The following is a 15821-nucleotide window of genomic DNA, read 5'->3' as shown; positions in this document are numbered from 1 at the left end:
CCGTCTCGGCCTCCAAAAGTGCTGGGATTACAGGCTTGAGCCACCGCGCCCGGCCTGTCCCACTGATTTTGATGAGTAACACTTTCATTTCTGTTTATTCCAGAACATTTTAAAATGTGTCTTGTGTTCTCCAATTTGTGTGTTATTTAGAACTGTGTCGTTTAACCTCTAAACGTTCTGGGATTCTCCAGCCTGCGCTGGCACCTGCAGATTTACTCAGCGACTTTTCTGGCAGGAGAAAGGGCCTTCCAGGGGTGGATTTTGTTTGTTCCCACTCCCGAATCAGCAGAAGACGGAAGCGCACAAGTCAGCTGGTCAGGAAGGATTCACGCTGCAGGAACAGAGCAGCCTCAGGACCTGATGGTGCCCAGCCAGGTGCCCCTGGACCCAGCCAGGACCCAGGAGAGCACACGGTGCTGCACAGCCTGCTGCCAGGACCCGGGAGAGCACACGGGGGCCGCACAGCCTGCTGCCAGGAGCCAGGAGAGCACATGGGGGCCGCAACCTGCTGCTGGGGACCACGACCCCCGATGCGGCGTGACTCTTCCTGAAGCTCCCTAACAGGAATCGAGCTGCCTCCATCTGCACAGCCTCTTTCTAATCTGAACACTTCTGTCCTGAGGGAGTTTGCGCCCGCCATTTAAGAATGGGATGAAGCGGTGGGTTCTCAGTTACTCGGGCCAGGCACTTCCTCCTGTCTTTTGGTGTTCAGGGCACTGCTTTAGTCCGTGGACAGCCACAGAACAGAGCCTGGCATTTGGGGTTCGGGTCTGTGATCCCCCCTGCATTTGTGGTCTGTGTTGGTAGATCTGTTTGCTGAGGGTCTGGGTTTTTGAAAAACAGCTTAGTGGCATATGTGAAGATGCTATTTTTAACTTGTATAGGGAATAAATATCTCTTGACTAATTTTTTGGGTATTATTTTATGGTTTATTTTTCTTATTAGGTGATTTACCTCTCAAGGCGGGCTAGGTGTCTGGAAGATTTTTGAAGGAACTTTAAGGTTTTTTAACATTTAGGTTGGTGGGGCCTAAGCGAGGTCCCTGCTCCATCTGAGGTTCTGCACCAGGCCACATGCTGCAGGGCTGCCGTCGGTTCTGCCGTCCACGTCTTAGCGCCACGCATTCTGCCCGTCCCTCCCACCCTCCCACCCTCCCACAGGCAGTGACAAGCCCTGGGGAACAGGCCCTGGCCTTGCTGGAGCCTCAGGAGCAAGAGCTCAGGGCCGGGCCAGGCAGAGCTCCTGATGCATGGATGAGTCTGTGTTCATTCCATCCATTCAGTGCCATTCAGGCTGGAGCAAATACAGGGACAGCGGCACGCACAGATAGGCACGCACAGCCGCACACACACACAGGCAGACACAGTCACATGTACACACAGGCGGTGCACACACTGGCAGACATCCACACACAGTTGCATGTACAGACAGGTCGACAAACACGCATACACAGGTGGACACACACAGTCGCACACACACACAGAAGGACATGCACACAGCCACACACACAGACAAGAAGACACACAGGCAGATACACACACAGGCAGATGCACACACAGCTGCTCACACACATAGTTGCATGCACAGAAGGACACACACAGCCACACACACAGGCAGACGCACACACAGACAGGCGGACACTGACAGGCAGATACACAGTTTCATGCACACACAGGCAGATGCACACAGCCGTGTGCACACAGATGGACACACATACATAGTTGCACGCCCACACAGACACATAGCCACATGCACAGGCAGACACACACAGCTGCATGCACACACAGGCAAACATGCACACAGTTGCACACAGGTGGACACGTACACACAAGCAGATACAGTCACATGCACACACAGGTGGACACATAGTCGCATGCACACTGGTGGACACAGCAACACACACAGACGGACACACAGTTGCACACAGGTGGACACACAGCTATACACAGGAGGACACGCACACACAGCAGCACAGATGGACACACATAGTCACATATATGCATAGGCAGACACACACACAGTTGCATGCACCCAGGTAGACACAGCCGCACACACAGGAGGACACAGCTGCACACACACACACACACACACAGCACAGATGGACACACACACACAGTCAAATGCACAGATGGACACAGGTGGACACACACACAGGTGGACATGCACACACAGCAGTATCCACAGATGGACACACACAGTTGCATGCACAGACAAGTGGACACACACAGATGGGCACACACACACCACAGCATGCTTATACAGGTGGACACAGCCAGACACACAAACCACACACACACATAGGCAGACAGACACACAGTCGTACTCACAGATAGGTGGACACACATCCACAGCTGTGCACACAGACAGGTGGACAGACACAGCAGCACGCAGAGACAGATGGATCTGTAGAGACAGGTGGACCCGCAGGGCAGCCTTGCTGTCTGTTCTGCTGGAAGCCCCCATGAGCCTTGCTCTCTGTGTGAGCCTTGCTCTCCGTGTGAGCCTTGCTGTCTGTGTGAGCCTTGCTCTCTATGTGAGCTCTCCGAGCTTCCTGCGGGTTCCATGCGGCCTTGCCCGTGGGGAGGTAAAGGCAGGCAGTGGCCCCGGTTCAGGAGAGAGCTTGCTTCCCCTCCGTTTTGCCCCAGTGGACACACGTGAGCAGCTGCAGCGTCAGTGTCTTTGGGGGGCTGCTTCACCGAATGACCATCTCCCACACGGTTGGACCCCTCACTTCTGAGGCAGCGACCTGCTCTCAGCAGAGCCAGGAGCCTGGGCAGCCACATGGGGCTGAGCGGCCAGGCAGGCAGCTCTCCTGAAGGAAGGCCACGGCTGGGACCCTGCGTCCGGGGGTGGAGTGGAGGGGCCAGACGTGCCCGTCGGCTGCAGCGGGGTGGAGCCACCTGCTCCCTTTGCCTTCTAGGCTTTCCCTGGGCTGTGCGGCCCTGGCAGCCTGTGGGAGCGCCAGAGCCCCTGACACCCCGTCCTCATGCCTTGCAGGGCAAAGTGCACCTGGAGCTGCGGCTGAGCGAGGTCATCACAGACACTGGGGTCGTCTGCCACAAGCTCGCCACACGGTAAGACGCGTCCTCACCAGGGACTGAGCACACAGCGAGTGGCCCGTCTGGCTCCCGAGGAGCACACAGGGGTTTTCAAACCAACACACAGAAATTTCCAGAGCCGGTGGCTCCCCAGGATGACGCTGTTTAGAGGTTCTGGCCCCCCCAGGATGACACTGTTTTAGAGGTTCTGGCACCGCAAGACGACAGTGTTTTAGACATCCTGGGCCCCCAGGATGACGCTGTTTTCGGGGTCCTGCCCCCCCGATGACACTGCTTTAGATGTCCTGTCACACACTCCCGGCGTCCTCACTAAAGCACATGCTCACCTTAGAGGTGTTGTTTTGGGCTTTTGCGAACGGCTGGCGTGATTCAGTGTCACACCGAGGCAGAGCGGCTGTCATGGGCCCTCCCTGCCTTCCAGGGAGGAAACCGCATCTCACAGCTTGAACCGAGGCCTCCTGCCCGACCCAGAGCTGTCTCGCCATTTGCCCGGGGGTCTGCGCTCCCTCCTGACGCCGCCTCTGCTTCTCTCCTCAGCATCGTCGAGTGCCAGGGCCTCCCCATCGTGAATGGGCAGTGCGACCCCTACGCCACCGTGACGCTGGCAGGACCCTTCAGGCAAGTGACCTCACGCCTCAGGTTTCTGTTCTGGTCCTGGGGGCCGAGGGTCCAGCTCTGAAATCACGAGGCCACTGCCTCATTTGGGAGGAGGCAGGAGGCTGCGCTTTGAGGTAGAATATGTAATTTTTACTTCCTTTTGTTTTCTTTATTGCTCCAAAATTGCTCTGTAGAAAACGAAGCCTTCGTGCTCTTCGTGCTGAGTATTTTTGTCTCGGTAAAGGTTCGGGATTTGCATACCATCTGGAGTTGGAGACGAACAGAAATATTTATGAAATAAATAAAGGCAATAAGTGACTTGTGCATTTGAGAGCTCAGTTTTATGACTGAGAGACTTGGAATCAGCAGTGTTGCTTTAATCCCAATCCTTTCTCTCTCAATAACAGATCGGAAGCAAAGAAGACGAAAGTAAAGCGGAAGACCAACAACCCCCAGTTTGATGAAGTGTTTTATTTTGAGGTTGGTATCTTCATGGGTGAACGTCAAGTGCAGGCTGCACCCGAGACACATTGGCAGAAAGTCTGGATCAGAACCATCTCAGTCTCTTCCCTCTGGAAGTTCCTCCCGGAGAGGAGGCAGCCCCGCCGGCCCTAGGACCCGTGGCCCCAAGACCTTCCCTCCTCTCCCGAGAGAGAAAGGCTTTTCGTTGTCTCCCGAACTGGCCCAGATTTGAGTTAAAAGATGACAGGTTAATGCTTTCCAAATTACCAGGACTTTGGGGTTTTTTGTTGTCTTTTTGGCTGCTCCGCCCAAGTGTCCCTGAGCAGGCGGAATGCTTGTTCCAGTGGAAATAGGCAGGGTTTTGAAGCAAAGCGGGGAAGGATTCAGACACAGAGATCCTCTCAGAACATGAAGCACCAAAATCCATGAGAAGGAGGGTGCAAGGGCTGCACCTGGTAGAGTGGGACCCACTGTGCCGTTTGGGGACGGCTGCATCTCATGGAGTGGGGACCTGCCATGTGGCCGGCGCGGTTTGGGGATGGCTGTCTGCAGGGCCTTTAGACAGATGCTCTTCCCATCCACAAACCTTCCCGTGCACAAGCCCTGGAGATGTGAGGATGGATGAGGCCTCTGTGGCAGGAGCATGGCCAGTCACACCTGAGGGGTCAGGCGGGCTCCCCTGAGCCATGATGGCTGAGCGGCGCTCGATGCATGCAGCTCTGGGGGGACTGTTGGAGAGTGGACCTACCAGTCTGAGCAGGACCCACGGGCACTGCTGAGGCTCAAAAGGGCCCCACAGGCAGAGGTGGGAACTTGGTGTCCGAAGCCAGACCGAGGCTTTCAGGGCCGCTGTGAGGAGGGCTTTGGAGGTGGAATCTGTTTTCTGTCTCAAACGGAAGCCCTCACTTAGAGACAGGCAGAGAAGATGGTTTTGCCAGAGCAAGGGAAGGCAGGGAGCTGCCAGGCTCCCAGGGGCAGGCTGGGCCCTGTTGGCGGTGCAGGAGGCGTGTGGCATGGACAGAGTTCCAGGTGGCAGCTTCCCCCGGCTCGGCTGCCACACATGGAGCTGTCATATACACGGTGGGGTCGTCGGCTGCCACACGTGGAGCTGTCATACACACAGTGGGGTACAGCTCACCCACTGCCCGGCCACACCCGGGTGCTCATCACGCTTGCAGTGTTCTCACACCGTTTCTACCGTGTGCACTCCCATTCACTCTGTAAAGACGTGGGTCTCAGCCTACTGGAGTAATTTAGTGACCACAGAGAGTCTGAAAACCGTGGTCTGCATCACCACCTGTGGGGCTCCAGGGAAGGCCCGGACCTCGCTGACCACTGCCGTGTGGGCCACACGGGGCCCTGCTCTTTGGGGTCTGTGACCTTTCACTCCGTCTCCACCCCTTCCTTAGCAGCCATGGACCTCTTTCACCAGGACCCTGTCTCTTTCGGCTTCAGCTGCTTCTGACCCAGCTGGAGGCCGAGCCCCGGAGGGGGAGCGTGTCTCCCACAGGCTGTGGTCGGACAGGCACCTACCAGGAGCAGACCCAGGAAAACAGATGTTCCGTTTCCATGGGAAGCAGCATCTGTACCTTTTTCTTCCAGGATCACAACTAGACACATTAAGGCCCTTTAACTCTCTAAATGAGATTAAATAATCTCATAAATTTGGTAGGAGCTGCTTTCATTCACTCAACAGATGTGTCAGGTGCCAGCACTGTGCCGGTGATCAGCTGGTGATAAGATGTGGGAGAAAACAGAGGAGTCCAAGACCACCACACCAGACCAGCATGGGAGGGACGCAAACAGACAAGCCCCTACAATAGCTTCCGACCTGCCCTGCAGAGAGGACATGAGGCAGGGGCACTGCGGGGGACGCTTCCTGGAGGAGGCATTGCCTGACCTGCTCTGCAGAGAGGGTGTGAGGCAGGGGCGCCGGGGGCTTCCTGGAGGAGGCATTGCCTGACCTGCCCTGCAGAGAGGGCGTGAGGCAGGGGTGTCAGGGGCTTCCTGGAGGAGATGTTGCCTGACCTGAGTTTTATGAGATGGGGAAGTTGGGGGGAAGCAAATTTGAGGACAGTGGTGTGTAGGTCAGGAAGGAGGAGGCGTCAGCAGCCCTCAACCCGAAGCAGAGAATTGCCCCTGCATGATCTTTGCCTCAGTTTACCAATCAGGAAGTGCAAGCTCAGAGGTTAGGCAGTTCTAGCAACGTGATTTTGGCGTCAGACCTTGCATCAGAACTTCAAGCTGAGAGCTCCTGAGCTAGCATCACTGCTGAGGCCCAGAGAAGGTGGGGCAGGGAGGGAGGCCGGGCAGGAGGGAGCCCTCCTTGTAAACGTGGGTGACCTGGTGCATGGCTGATGGTGGTTAAATTGGAACTCGAGGTGGTAACCGACTGTGGTCTCCTGGAGCCCGTGGAGCGGCCTACTGCTCTGCTGCAAGGACCCTGCAGGCTGGCGGCAGTGGGGGGCGGTCCCGGAGCTTCGACCCTTTATGCCTTCACTCCCTTTCTGTTCTAAGGAACCCACGGTGCAGAGGTGTCAGGAGGAAGGTAGCAGCGTCTTGACTTTCCGCCATCTGACGCTTCCCAGAGTGCTGGGGTCTGTTAGGGGCTGGCGAGTTTCAGGCACCACAGGCCTCACGCTTTTCACTTCCTGTTGGCAAATAGAGCCTTGAGGTGGGGCTGCTTCGTCTCCACGGCAGAGGGGGTCCCTCCCTCACAGGGTGGCAAGCCTAGAGCAGGTGCAGGTGAGGGACGTTTAGGTCCCTGGAGCCCGGCACCCATGAGGAACCGCTGGGAGAGTCCGGCAGTGGCTGTGAACGGCCTTGGGGCAGGTCTTGCCTGGGTCTGCCCCTCCAGGAGCTCTGTGAGTGGGAAATGCTGGCACTCAGGAAGCCGGGCCTGAATCCCGAATCTCACCTAGGGCCTTCCCGGTTGTGGCCCTTGAGTGGCGTGTGGGTAAGCGCAGAGGAAGTGCAGCCCGGGGCCTGGGTCCGCGTGGAGATACCCCCGCCTGGTGGCACCGCGGTCTCAGCGCTTTCTCTCTCCGCTGACTCCAGGTGACCCGGCCCTGTAGCTACAGCAAGAAGTCTCACTTTGACTTCGAGGAAGAAGACGTGGACAAGCTCGAAATCAGGTGAGAAAACCAGGCTCCGCGTCCCCGATTCGGCAGTTTTCACCCAAACTCCTCAGCTCTTTTGTTATTTGTTTCTAAATATAGGGTCATAGGTAGAAAAGAATTTCCATTTTCTTGGTAATTTTCACAACAGATGTTAGAAGCTGTAGTTGAAGTGACAGCCTGTGGGTGGTGTTAGGGCTCACCTTGCAATTCCTGCGAAGAGGCGAAGGCCAGAGGTCCGCATCCCTCCGGCCGAAAGGCTTCTTCATCCACCAGGAGCGACGGGGCACACAGGCTGCAGCTGTTCTTAAGGTCTTGTTCTAAGCCCTCCGCTGTCCATGGGTGCAGGCCTCACTCGGAGGTCACAGGCCTGGCGGGTCTGCACAGCTCCCGGCCCTGGCACTCCTGAGGCTCTCAGCTGGGTGGCCTCTGGGGAGACCCTGTCCCCTTTGACTCGAGTGAAATGTTCTCACCTGGTACTGGGTTTGTGTTTCCTGCGTGTGGTCATAGAAGCTGCATCGTCAGCCTTTGCCCTGGAGCCCCCACCGCCCTTTCCTGGCTGCTCAGCACCTCCCATGGGAAACGGGGAAATCGCTTGCGGGTTCTCGCAGGTTGGGACGTGATCTCAGGTCCAGGATTTAGAAAGCCCCACGATCCGGCTGACTCAGAGGTCTGGGGAGGGCGGGCCCCAGAATGTGCTCTTCACAAACGCTGGTGGGTTCTCCCCTCCCGGTGAAAATAGGCTGGATTCCTGTTTCTTTTTGAACGTAGCCTCTGTTCCTTCTGTACCAACGAATGCCCCCATCCCCTGTGAAGAGGCAGATGAACCTCCCCTGAAGCCCCCGAACCTTTCCATGCTGGACAGAGAAGGAACGAAACGGCTCCCTCCTGACCCTCCCCAGCCGGCCCTGAGACCCCGAGCCTGGGATGCTCCTGAGCCTGGGATGCTCCTGAGCCTGGGATGCACCTGCTTTCTTTAGGTCATTTTGGAGAATGTGCCATCAAATCCCTGGTCACGCTCCCTCCCAGGGCCTGGCAGTGCCCCAGGGGGACCCTTACCGGGACATGTGGAGCCGGCGTGTGGCTCAGGCCCTACGGCTGCTGGGAGGCGTGGTTTTGTGGTTGAGAACCATAGGAATGTCCCTGATGTTATTGGTCAGATCCGCCTCCCCTAGTTGTCTCCATCCTGAACCACAGAATGTCCCTGACGTGGTCGGTCAGATCCACCTCCTGAGGGGTCAGGGTCCTGAACTGTAGGAGTGTCCCTGACGTGGGAGTCCTAAAGCAGGGTTGTCTCCACCAACTGTCTCGGTTTGAGTCCCATTTTTAAATGTCTTGGCCTAAACCTTCATTTCCAGGCTTCACGGTACTGAGCCAGGGCCTGAGACCCTGGGCCGGGCATCAAGGAAGCCTCCCCAGGACTCATGCCAGCCCCACCACCAGCCCCTTTTTCAAGAGAAGGAAGCACCATCGTTGGTTCCTTTTTACACCAAGCTTTGAATTCAGGAGTGAAGTCCAGTTACTGAATTTTTTTAAAGCACACAAAACGTGTTTTAAATATTTCCTTTTTTAAAGGCAGATGCGCCTGCCTGGCCACTTGGCACATTTCCAAAGTCCCTGCGCAGATCAGCGGTCCCCTCTGTTCCTTCTGAAAAGAGCGCGCTATGGGTTCTTGTGCGGCCTGTCAGCCCTCCCTGGCCCCAGACGCCAGTGCCTCTGCAGGATTCGCAAGGGCAGCAGAATCACCGGCCTTCCGGAATCTTCTCCCCCCAGGGGGATGCCCCTGATGGCCACAGTGTGGTTAGACCTGCTGAGTTTTAGCCGCCTGGGTAGGGCCGGGCACGTGTAACTGGGGTTTCAGGCCCGTGGGTAGAGCTGGCCACACATGACTTCGGGTGTTTCAGGCATGCGGGTGGATCCTGGCCATGAGGGACTGGGGTACAGTCCTGTAGACTTCTTGTAGCCGGGGATGCTGTGTGTCTGTCAGAATTTCACAGCCCCAGGTCTGAGGGGACACGTACCGTCCCACACCAGGACAGAGCATTAGTGGAAGCCGCTGCCGTGTTAGACATTAGCAGAAGCTTCACGATGCTGGGCCCAGGCTACTCAGGGAGATTCGTGGACCATGCTGTGGCCACGGTTCTCCCCCTGCTGTGGTGTGCGTGGCCCCTGAATCCACTTCATGCCCCAGGTCATAAGCGATCTGTGGACACCGGGGTCTATATTCAGGGGCAGGGCATTCACAAGCACCCAGTTTTGTTTTGAGGCACATTTTCATGTGACGAAAGCAGAGAGCCCCTGGCTGTTGAATCAGCCAGCCCATCCTCCATGGGCACCCTCCTCTCTACAGCCCAAGTTCTTCATCATCCCCTGCATTGAGCCCTGCAGATGGAGGCTGCTGGGCCGTACGCTGGGACGGTGCGAGAGGCACACGCCACAGGCCCCTGAGGGTCTCACTTGCCCGCCGTGCACAGGCTGCTGACATTGGGCCTGTTGTGGGCAAAGGGGACAGATGGTGCTGGAGCTGAGAGCGGCAGCAGCCGCGTAGCTCCTGGGTGCACACAGCGATGCCCGGCTCCCTCCTGGCGCAGAGCCTGGGATCATGTAGCTCCCGGGTGCACGGAGCGACACCCAGGCTCCTTCCTATCTAAGAGCCTTCTGCCTTCCTCTGCCTGCCCATTACCACTGGGAGACACTCATCTTTATTCCAAAACCACAGGCTGGTCTGATGTGTTTTAAACGTGCCCGGTGGGCTGAGCCTTGATGGAGACTGTGGGAGGTGCTGCAGGCTCCCCCTGCTCCTAGGGAAACAAAGCATGGCCCGTAATCTCTGCTTCACCCGGGCTGCCCGCTGTCAGCTAGAGCTGTACCGATGCCGTTTTTCAGAGTTGACCTCTGGAATGCCAGTAACCTGAAGTTTGGAGATGAATTCCTGGGAGAACTAAGGATCCCGTTGAAAGTCCTGCGGCAGTCCAGCTCCTACGAGGCATGGTAAGGTGACGCTGCGCCTGCAGACTTCCACATCTCTGAGAGCCACAAAAACACATGCTGCCTCTGAGTGGAAAGGCACAGAGGCCATGTGTGCTGGTCCTCGGCTGCGCCCGGCACCCGCCTGCTGATGAGTTTCTGCCTCACAGCAGGTGAGAAACGGCAGGTGAGGAGAGGCAGCAGGGATCACACTGAGCAGGGACTCACGACGGCTGGCACCTCAAAACAAGACAGGGAACGCTAGTGAAAGCGGGACCCTGAGCCACCAGCAGCTCGTGGGGTCTGACCCCGGGTGAAAGGGGGACCCTGAGCCACCAGCAGCTCGCGGGGTCTGACCCCGGGTGAAAGGGGGACCCTGAGCCGCCAGCCGCTCGCGGGATCTGACCCCGGGTGAAAGGGGGACCCTGAGCCGCCAGCCGCTCGCGGGGTCTGACCCCGGGAGGAGAGGGTATCAGCAGCTGGTGCGGGAGCCCAGAATGCGCACAGCGGGCCCTGCCCCGCGGCTGCACTCCGGGTCTTGCTCCGGGCCCTCGGCAGCACCTCCTATTGAGGGCGCATTACAGGGTTCTCCATTCCCCTCTGCACGTCTGGACCTCAGGGATCGGCTCTGACCCAGAACCCACCCCAGGGCATGACGTGTGTTGCTGCCTCCTGCCTTTCTTTCCTGTTTTCTCCAGGTGCTTGGTGTTTTGGTGGAAGGAGCAGGCCATTGTTTGATTTTACTTCCAGTTCACGTGTGTCCCTTAGCGACAGGCAGCTCCTGAGAGGGCCCGGAGTTGCGGGAGGCGTGCACTGCCAGGCGTGGCCTGTGTGCCGCGGCCTAACGCCCCATGTGTCCCTCTGCCGTGTGTGTGAGGGCAGGTTTCCATCCCAGAAACTGAAACGCACGTGTCTTTTGATTCTATGAAGACGGCACGGGCACAGGCCCCCTGAGCTGAGTTAGGCTTCCTCCTACGCTGAGCGAACCCCTGGCCCGGGTAGCCAAGGCAGCCACCACAGACCCCAGAGAACCCCAGGGGGCTCATGCCTCGGACACGGGCTCCACCCACCTGACGGGGGCTAATACCTCAGACACGGGCTCCACCCACCTGACGGGGGCTAATACCTCAGACACGGGCTCCACCCACCTGACGGGGCTTCGCGCCTCAGACACGGGCTCCACCCACCTGACGGGGGCTAATACCTCAGACACGGGCTCCACCCACCTGATGGGGGGCTCGCACCTCAGACACAGGCTCCACCCACCTGACGGGGGCTCATGCCTTAGACACGGGCTCCACCCACCTGACGGGGGCTCGCGCCTCAGACACGGGCTCCACCCACCTGACGGGGCCTCGTGCCTCGGACACGGGCTCCACCCACCTGACGGGGCCTCGTGCCTCGGACACGGGCTCCACCCACCTGACGGGGCCTCGTGCCTCGGACACGGGCTCCACCCACCTGACGGGGGCTCATACCTCGGACACGGGCTCCACCCACCTGACGGGGGCTAATACCTCGGACACGGGCTCCACCCACCTGACGGGGGCTAATACCTCGGACACGGGCTCCACCCACCTGACGGGGCCTCGCGCCTCAGACACGGGCTCCACCCACCTGACGGGGGCTAATACCTCAGACACGGGCTCCACCCACCTGACGGGGGCTAATACCTCAGACACGGGCTCCACCCACCTGACGGGGGGCTCGCGCCTCAGACACGGGCTCCACCCACCTGACGGGGGCTCGCGCCTCAGACACGGGCTCCACCCACCTGACGGGGGCTCGCGCCTCAGACACGGGCTCCACCCACCTGACGGGGCCTCGCGCCTCGGACACGGGCTCCACCCACCTGACGGGGCCTCGCGCCTCGGACACGGGCTCCACCCACCTGACGGGGGCTCATACCTCGGACACGGGCTCCACCCACCTGATGGGGGCTAATACCTCAGGCACAGGCTCCACCCACCTGACGGGGGCTCATGCCTCGGACACGGGCTTCCCTGACGGGGGCTAATACCTCAGACACCGGCTCCACCCACCTGACGGGGGCTCGTGCCTCGGACACGGGCTCCACCCACCTGACGGGGGCTAATACCTCAGACACAGGCTCCACCCACCTGACGGGGCCTCGTGCCTCAGACACGGGCTCCACCCACCTGACGGGGGCTCGTGCCTCGGACACGGGCTCCACCCGCCTGACGGGGGCTAATACCTCAGACACAGGCTCCACCCACCTGACGGGGCCTCGCGCCTCAGACACTGGCTCCACCCACCTGATGGGGGCTAATACCTCAGGCACAGGCTCCACCCACCTGACGGGGGCTCGTGCCTCGGACACGGGCTCCACCCACCTGACGGGGGCTCCTGCGTGAGACACGGGCTCCACCCACCTGACGGGGGCTTGTGCCTCAGACACGGGCTCCACCCACCTGACGGGGGCTCGTGCCTGGGACACGGGCTCCACCCACCTGAGAGCTGAGACTGCCTGGCCCACAAATCAGAGCAGAGAGGGCTCCTGGGTGACTGCATGGGGTAGAACCAAAGATGGAAGAGTGGCCGGGCAGGAAACATTGCCCACAATGACCAGGTGCCGAGGTGGCCTGCCAGGCTCACCAGCCCAAGGCCCCCACCTGTGGCAGCAGGAGCCACGGCACGCTGTGGTTGAAATAATTTTCATTTCCATCTGCTGCTGACATTGCCGGCCGTAGGTCTTCACGGCGAATCACTGACCACTTCTGCGCGGGTTCCCGGAAACCCGTTCCCTCCATGTTGCACCCCCCATCCCCCTCCGCGTTTCCCCCGTTGACTCCTGCGTCTTTGGGTCCAACACTTGCTTCCTGGGGATCCCCAGTGACCAGCTGTGCTGGGGGTCTTCTGTGGGGAATCCCAGGGGCTGCACTCGGGGGGGTCCTGCGGGATCACCCTCCTGACCAGTCAGCCTCAAGCAGGCAGCTGGGCTGCCCTGAGAGCTGCTCCTTGGCAGGTTCAGCCTCACGCCTCCCTCCGTGTGTCCCTCCCACCCAGGTACTTTCTGCAGCCCCGGGACAACGGTAGCAAGAACCTAAAGCCAGACGACCTGGGCTCCCTGCGGCTGAACGTGGTATACACGGAAGACCACGTGTTTTCTTCTGACTATTACAGCCCTCTGCGGGACCTGCTGTTGAAGTCTGCGGATGTGGAGGTGCTTGTCCACGCCGTGGCCTGTGGGTGTGGGCAGGAGGTGCCACCTGCCTGGGGCCCCGCCCCACGCGTTGCCCCACCCCAGAGGGCACCTCGTCCCTGAGGGGCCTTTCCCATGCCTCCCAGCCCGGCCTGTTTCCCGCCCAGATGCCTGGACCCCTTTGCTGGGGGCACTGGTCTGTCTGCAGGTAGAGCCGTGGGAGCCTGGTGATGCTGAGGCCTCGCGGGGTTGTCTGAGGGGGATCCCCATCATCAGGGTCCCTCTGCTGACTCAGGAGCCGTAGAGCTGGCCGCATTTGGGGGTTGCTAGGAGGAGGTGCAGACGCCCCTCCAAGGGCCCAGCCAAGCAGCAGCAAATGGGAAGTTTTGGTGCTTTTGTGAATATATGTGTTTCTGTCTCAGCAAAGAGCCATATCTATTGTGGCTGGAAGTAAGACCCCAGCCAGGGTGGGGACAGGCCTCTGAGGGTCCCACACCCTGGGCCCCGGCACTGACCTCGCCCCTCCCCGCAGCCCGTGTCAGCATCCGCGGCCCACATCCTGGGCGAGGTTTGCCGGGAGAAGCAGGAGGCAGCCGTCCCACTGGTGCGACTCTTGCTACACTACGGCAGGGTGGTGCCCTTCATCAGTGCCATCGCCAGCGCGGAGGTGAAGCGGACCCAGTGAGTGCCCACCCCGCCCCGCCCCGGGGGTGAGCGGCTTGGACCTGCTGCAGGGATGGCGAGGTCGTCGGGGGAAGCACGTCCTGGCGCAGGGCTTGAGGGAATTCAAGTGTCCCCAGAAACCGTGTGGATTCGGGGTTTTTTCACAGACCCAGTTAATGATTCTCTTTTTTTCTTTGAAAGCCCCATTTGCCTTTGAAATCCCGGGTATAGTGAGTGAGTGGGGAGGGAAAACGGCTCCCAGGGCTCGAGGACAGCTCAGGTCCCCTCACTGGGGCACTTTGGGAGCCCATGAAAATGAGGCACGGCTTCCCTCAGGACCTGCTGAGCGCTGTTTCCAGACGCCTTATTCTAGAAATATCCGGCTGCACCTGTGGCCACCGTAGCTGGCAGGAGGGGTTTGCTTCTCTGCTGGCCCTCGGATCCTGCCAGGGTCTGGTGCTCAATTCTCTGTGCAGGCACAGGCCGCAGAGGGCGAGAGAACGGGAGCAAAGGCCAGCCAGGCTCCTCCTGAGCTAGTGGCCACGCGGGCAGCCGAGTGGTTCCCTCTGGCATTGTTGACACAGGACGGTTCCATGGGCAGGGCCTCGAGCTCCTGGCCTAGTTGTGCTCCTTGTAAAACATCAGGAAGCCGACGGATGGGCGTGCGCTGACCTCACAGCCCACAGGCAGGTGCTCGGGGCCAGGCTCTGCTCCGACTTGCTCTTCCGCATCCCCAGGAGACAAACACTGTCCCCATCGCCATTTCCCAGGGACCCCAACACCATCTTCCGAGGAAACTCGCTGGCGTCCAAGTGCATCGACGAGACCATGAAGCTGGCGGGGATGCATTACTTGCACGTCACCCTGAAGCCCGCCATCGAGGAGGTGAGCATGGGGCTGGAGTCCTCAGCATCGCGGGACACGGGGAGGACTTCCCCCGACAGGGCACTGCACAGGGATCCAGCCAGACCACGAGCTGGGCTTGAACGTCCGCTCCTCCAGCCTTGCTGCAGGGGTGCTGATTCATTCGCTCTTATCGAGAGGAGGTTCCCTGTGTACTCCAGAACCTTCCAGATTCTCCCGAATCAAAACTATACATAAGAAAACCCACCATTCACAAGAAAAACCTGGCTCTTCCCAGGGAGACCTTTCTCCACACGTCCTGCGGTCCCCTGTGTCTGGGCCCTGGCAGCATGGCACGTTTGAGCTGCACACCCAGTCCTCACCTGACCGTCTGATGCCCGCATGCCAAGGCCTCACCCCACCCTCTGATGCCGGCATGCCGAGTCCTCACCCCACCCTCTGATGCCGGCACACCGAGTCCTTACCCCACCCTCTGATTCCCGCACGTGCAGTCCTCACCCCACCCTCTGATGCCCGCACGCCGAGTCCTCACCCCACCCTCTGATGCCGGCACGCCGAGTCCTCACCCCACCCTCTGATGCCCGCACGCCGAGTCCTCACCCCACCCTCTGATGCCCGCATGCCAAGTCTTTACCCCACCCTCTGATGCCGGCACGCCGAGTCCTCACCCCACCCTCTGATGCCCGCACGTGCAGTCCTCACCCCACCCTCTGATGCCACCAGGTTGTGCCCCCTGTTTACGAGCAGCTTTGTAAACAGGCTCTTTGCAAACGTGAGAACATTTAACGCAGCATTCTGGTTTGCTCTGTGGCAAAATCATGGCAGCATTTTGAAGTGAAAATATTATTAAAGGCCTGCGAGGCCTGGTCTGTGTGGCTGGTGCACATCAGCACATCGCTCCCCGAGAAAGCCCGGCTTATCTGATTGTGG

The 15821-nt window shown here is 59.4% G+C and overlaps 1 protein-coding gene across 6 annotated transcripts in view; it reads left to right on the top strand.

Annotated features, from left to right (window-relative positions):
• Positions 1–15821, top strand: part of RASA3 (RAS p21 protein activator 3) — a 135038-nt gene that overhangs the window by 87940 nt on the left and 31277 nt on the right. For all 6 annotated transcript variants that reach the window (XM_050767002.1, XM_050767007.1, XM_050767006.1 and 3 more), the window contains 8 exons: positions 2998–3074; positions 3597–3677; positions 4064–4136; positions 7176–7252; positions 10121–10225; positions 13229–13385; positions 13897–14045; positions 14798–14912. In XM_050767002.1, the coding sequence (XP_050622959.1) occupies positions 2998–3074; positions 3597–3677; positions 4064–4136; positions 7176–7252; positions 10121–10225; positions 13229–13385; positions 13897–14045; positions 14798–14912 (834 nt within the window). The remainder of the gene's footprint in view (positions 1–2997; positions 3075–3596; positions 3678–4063; positions 4137–7175; positions 7253–10120; positions 10226–13228; positions 13386–13896; positions 14046–14797; positions 14913–15821) is intronic.

Source organism: Macaca thibetana, chromosome 17 (assembly GCF_024542745.1).
Source record: "Macaca thibetana thibetana isolate TM-01 chromosome 17, ASM2454274v1, whole genome shotgun sequence".
NCBI classification, from domain to species: domain Eukaryota; kingdom Metazoa; phylum Chordata; class Mammalia; order Primates; family Cercopithecidae; genus Macaca; species Macaca thibetana.
Note: the sequence above shows the minus strand (reverse complement) of the source record. Positions and strands in the feature narration are given on the sequence as shown.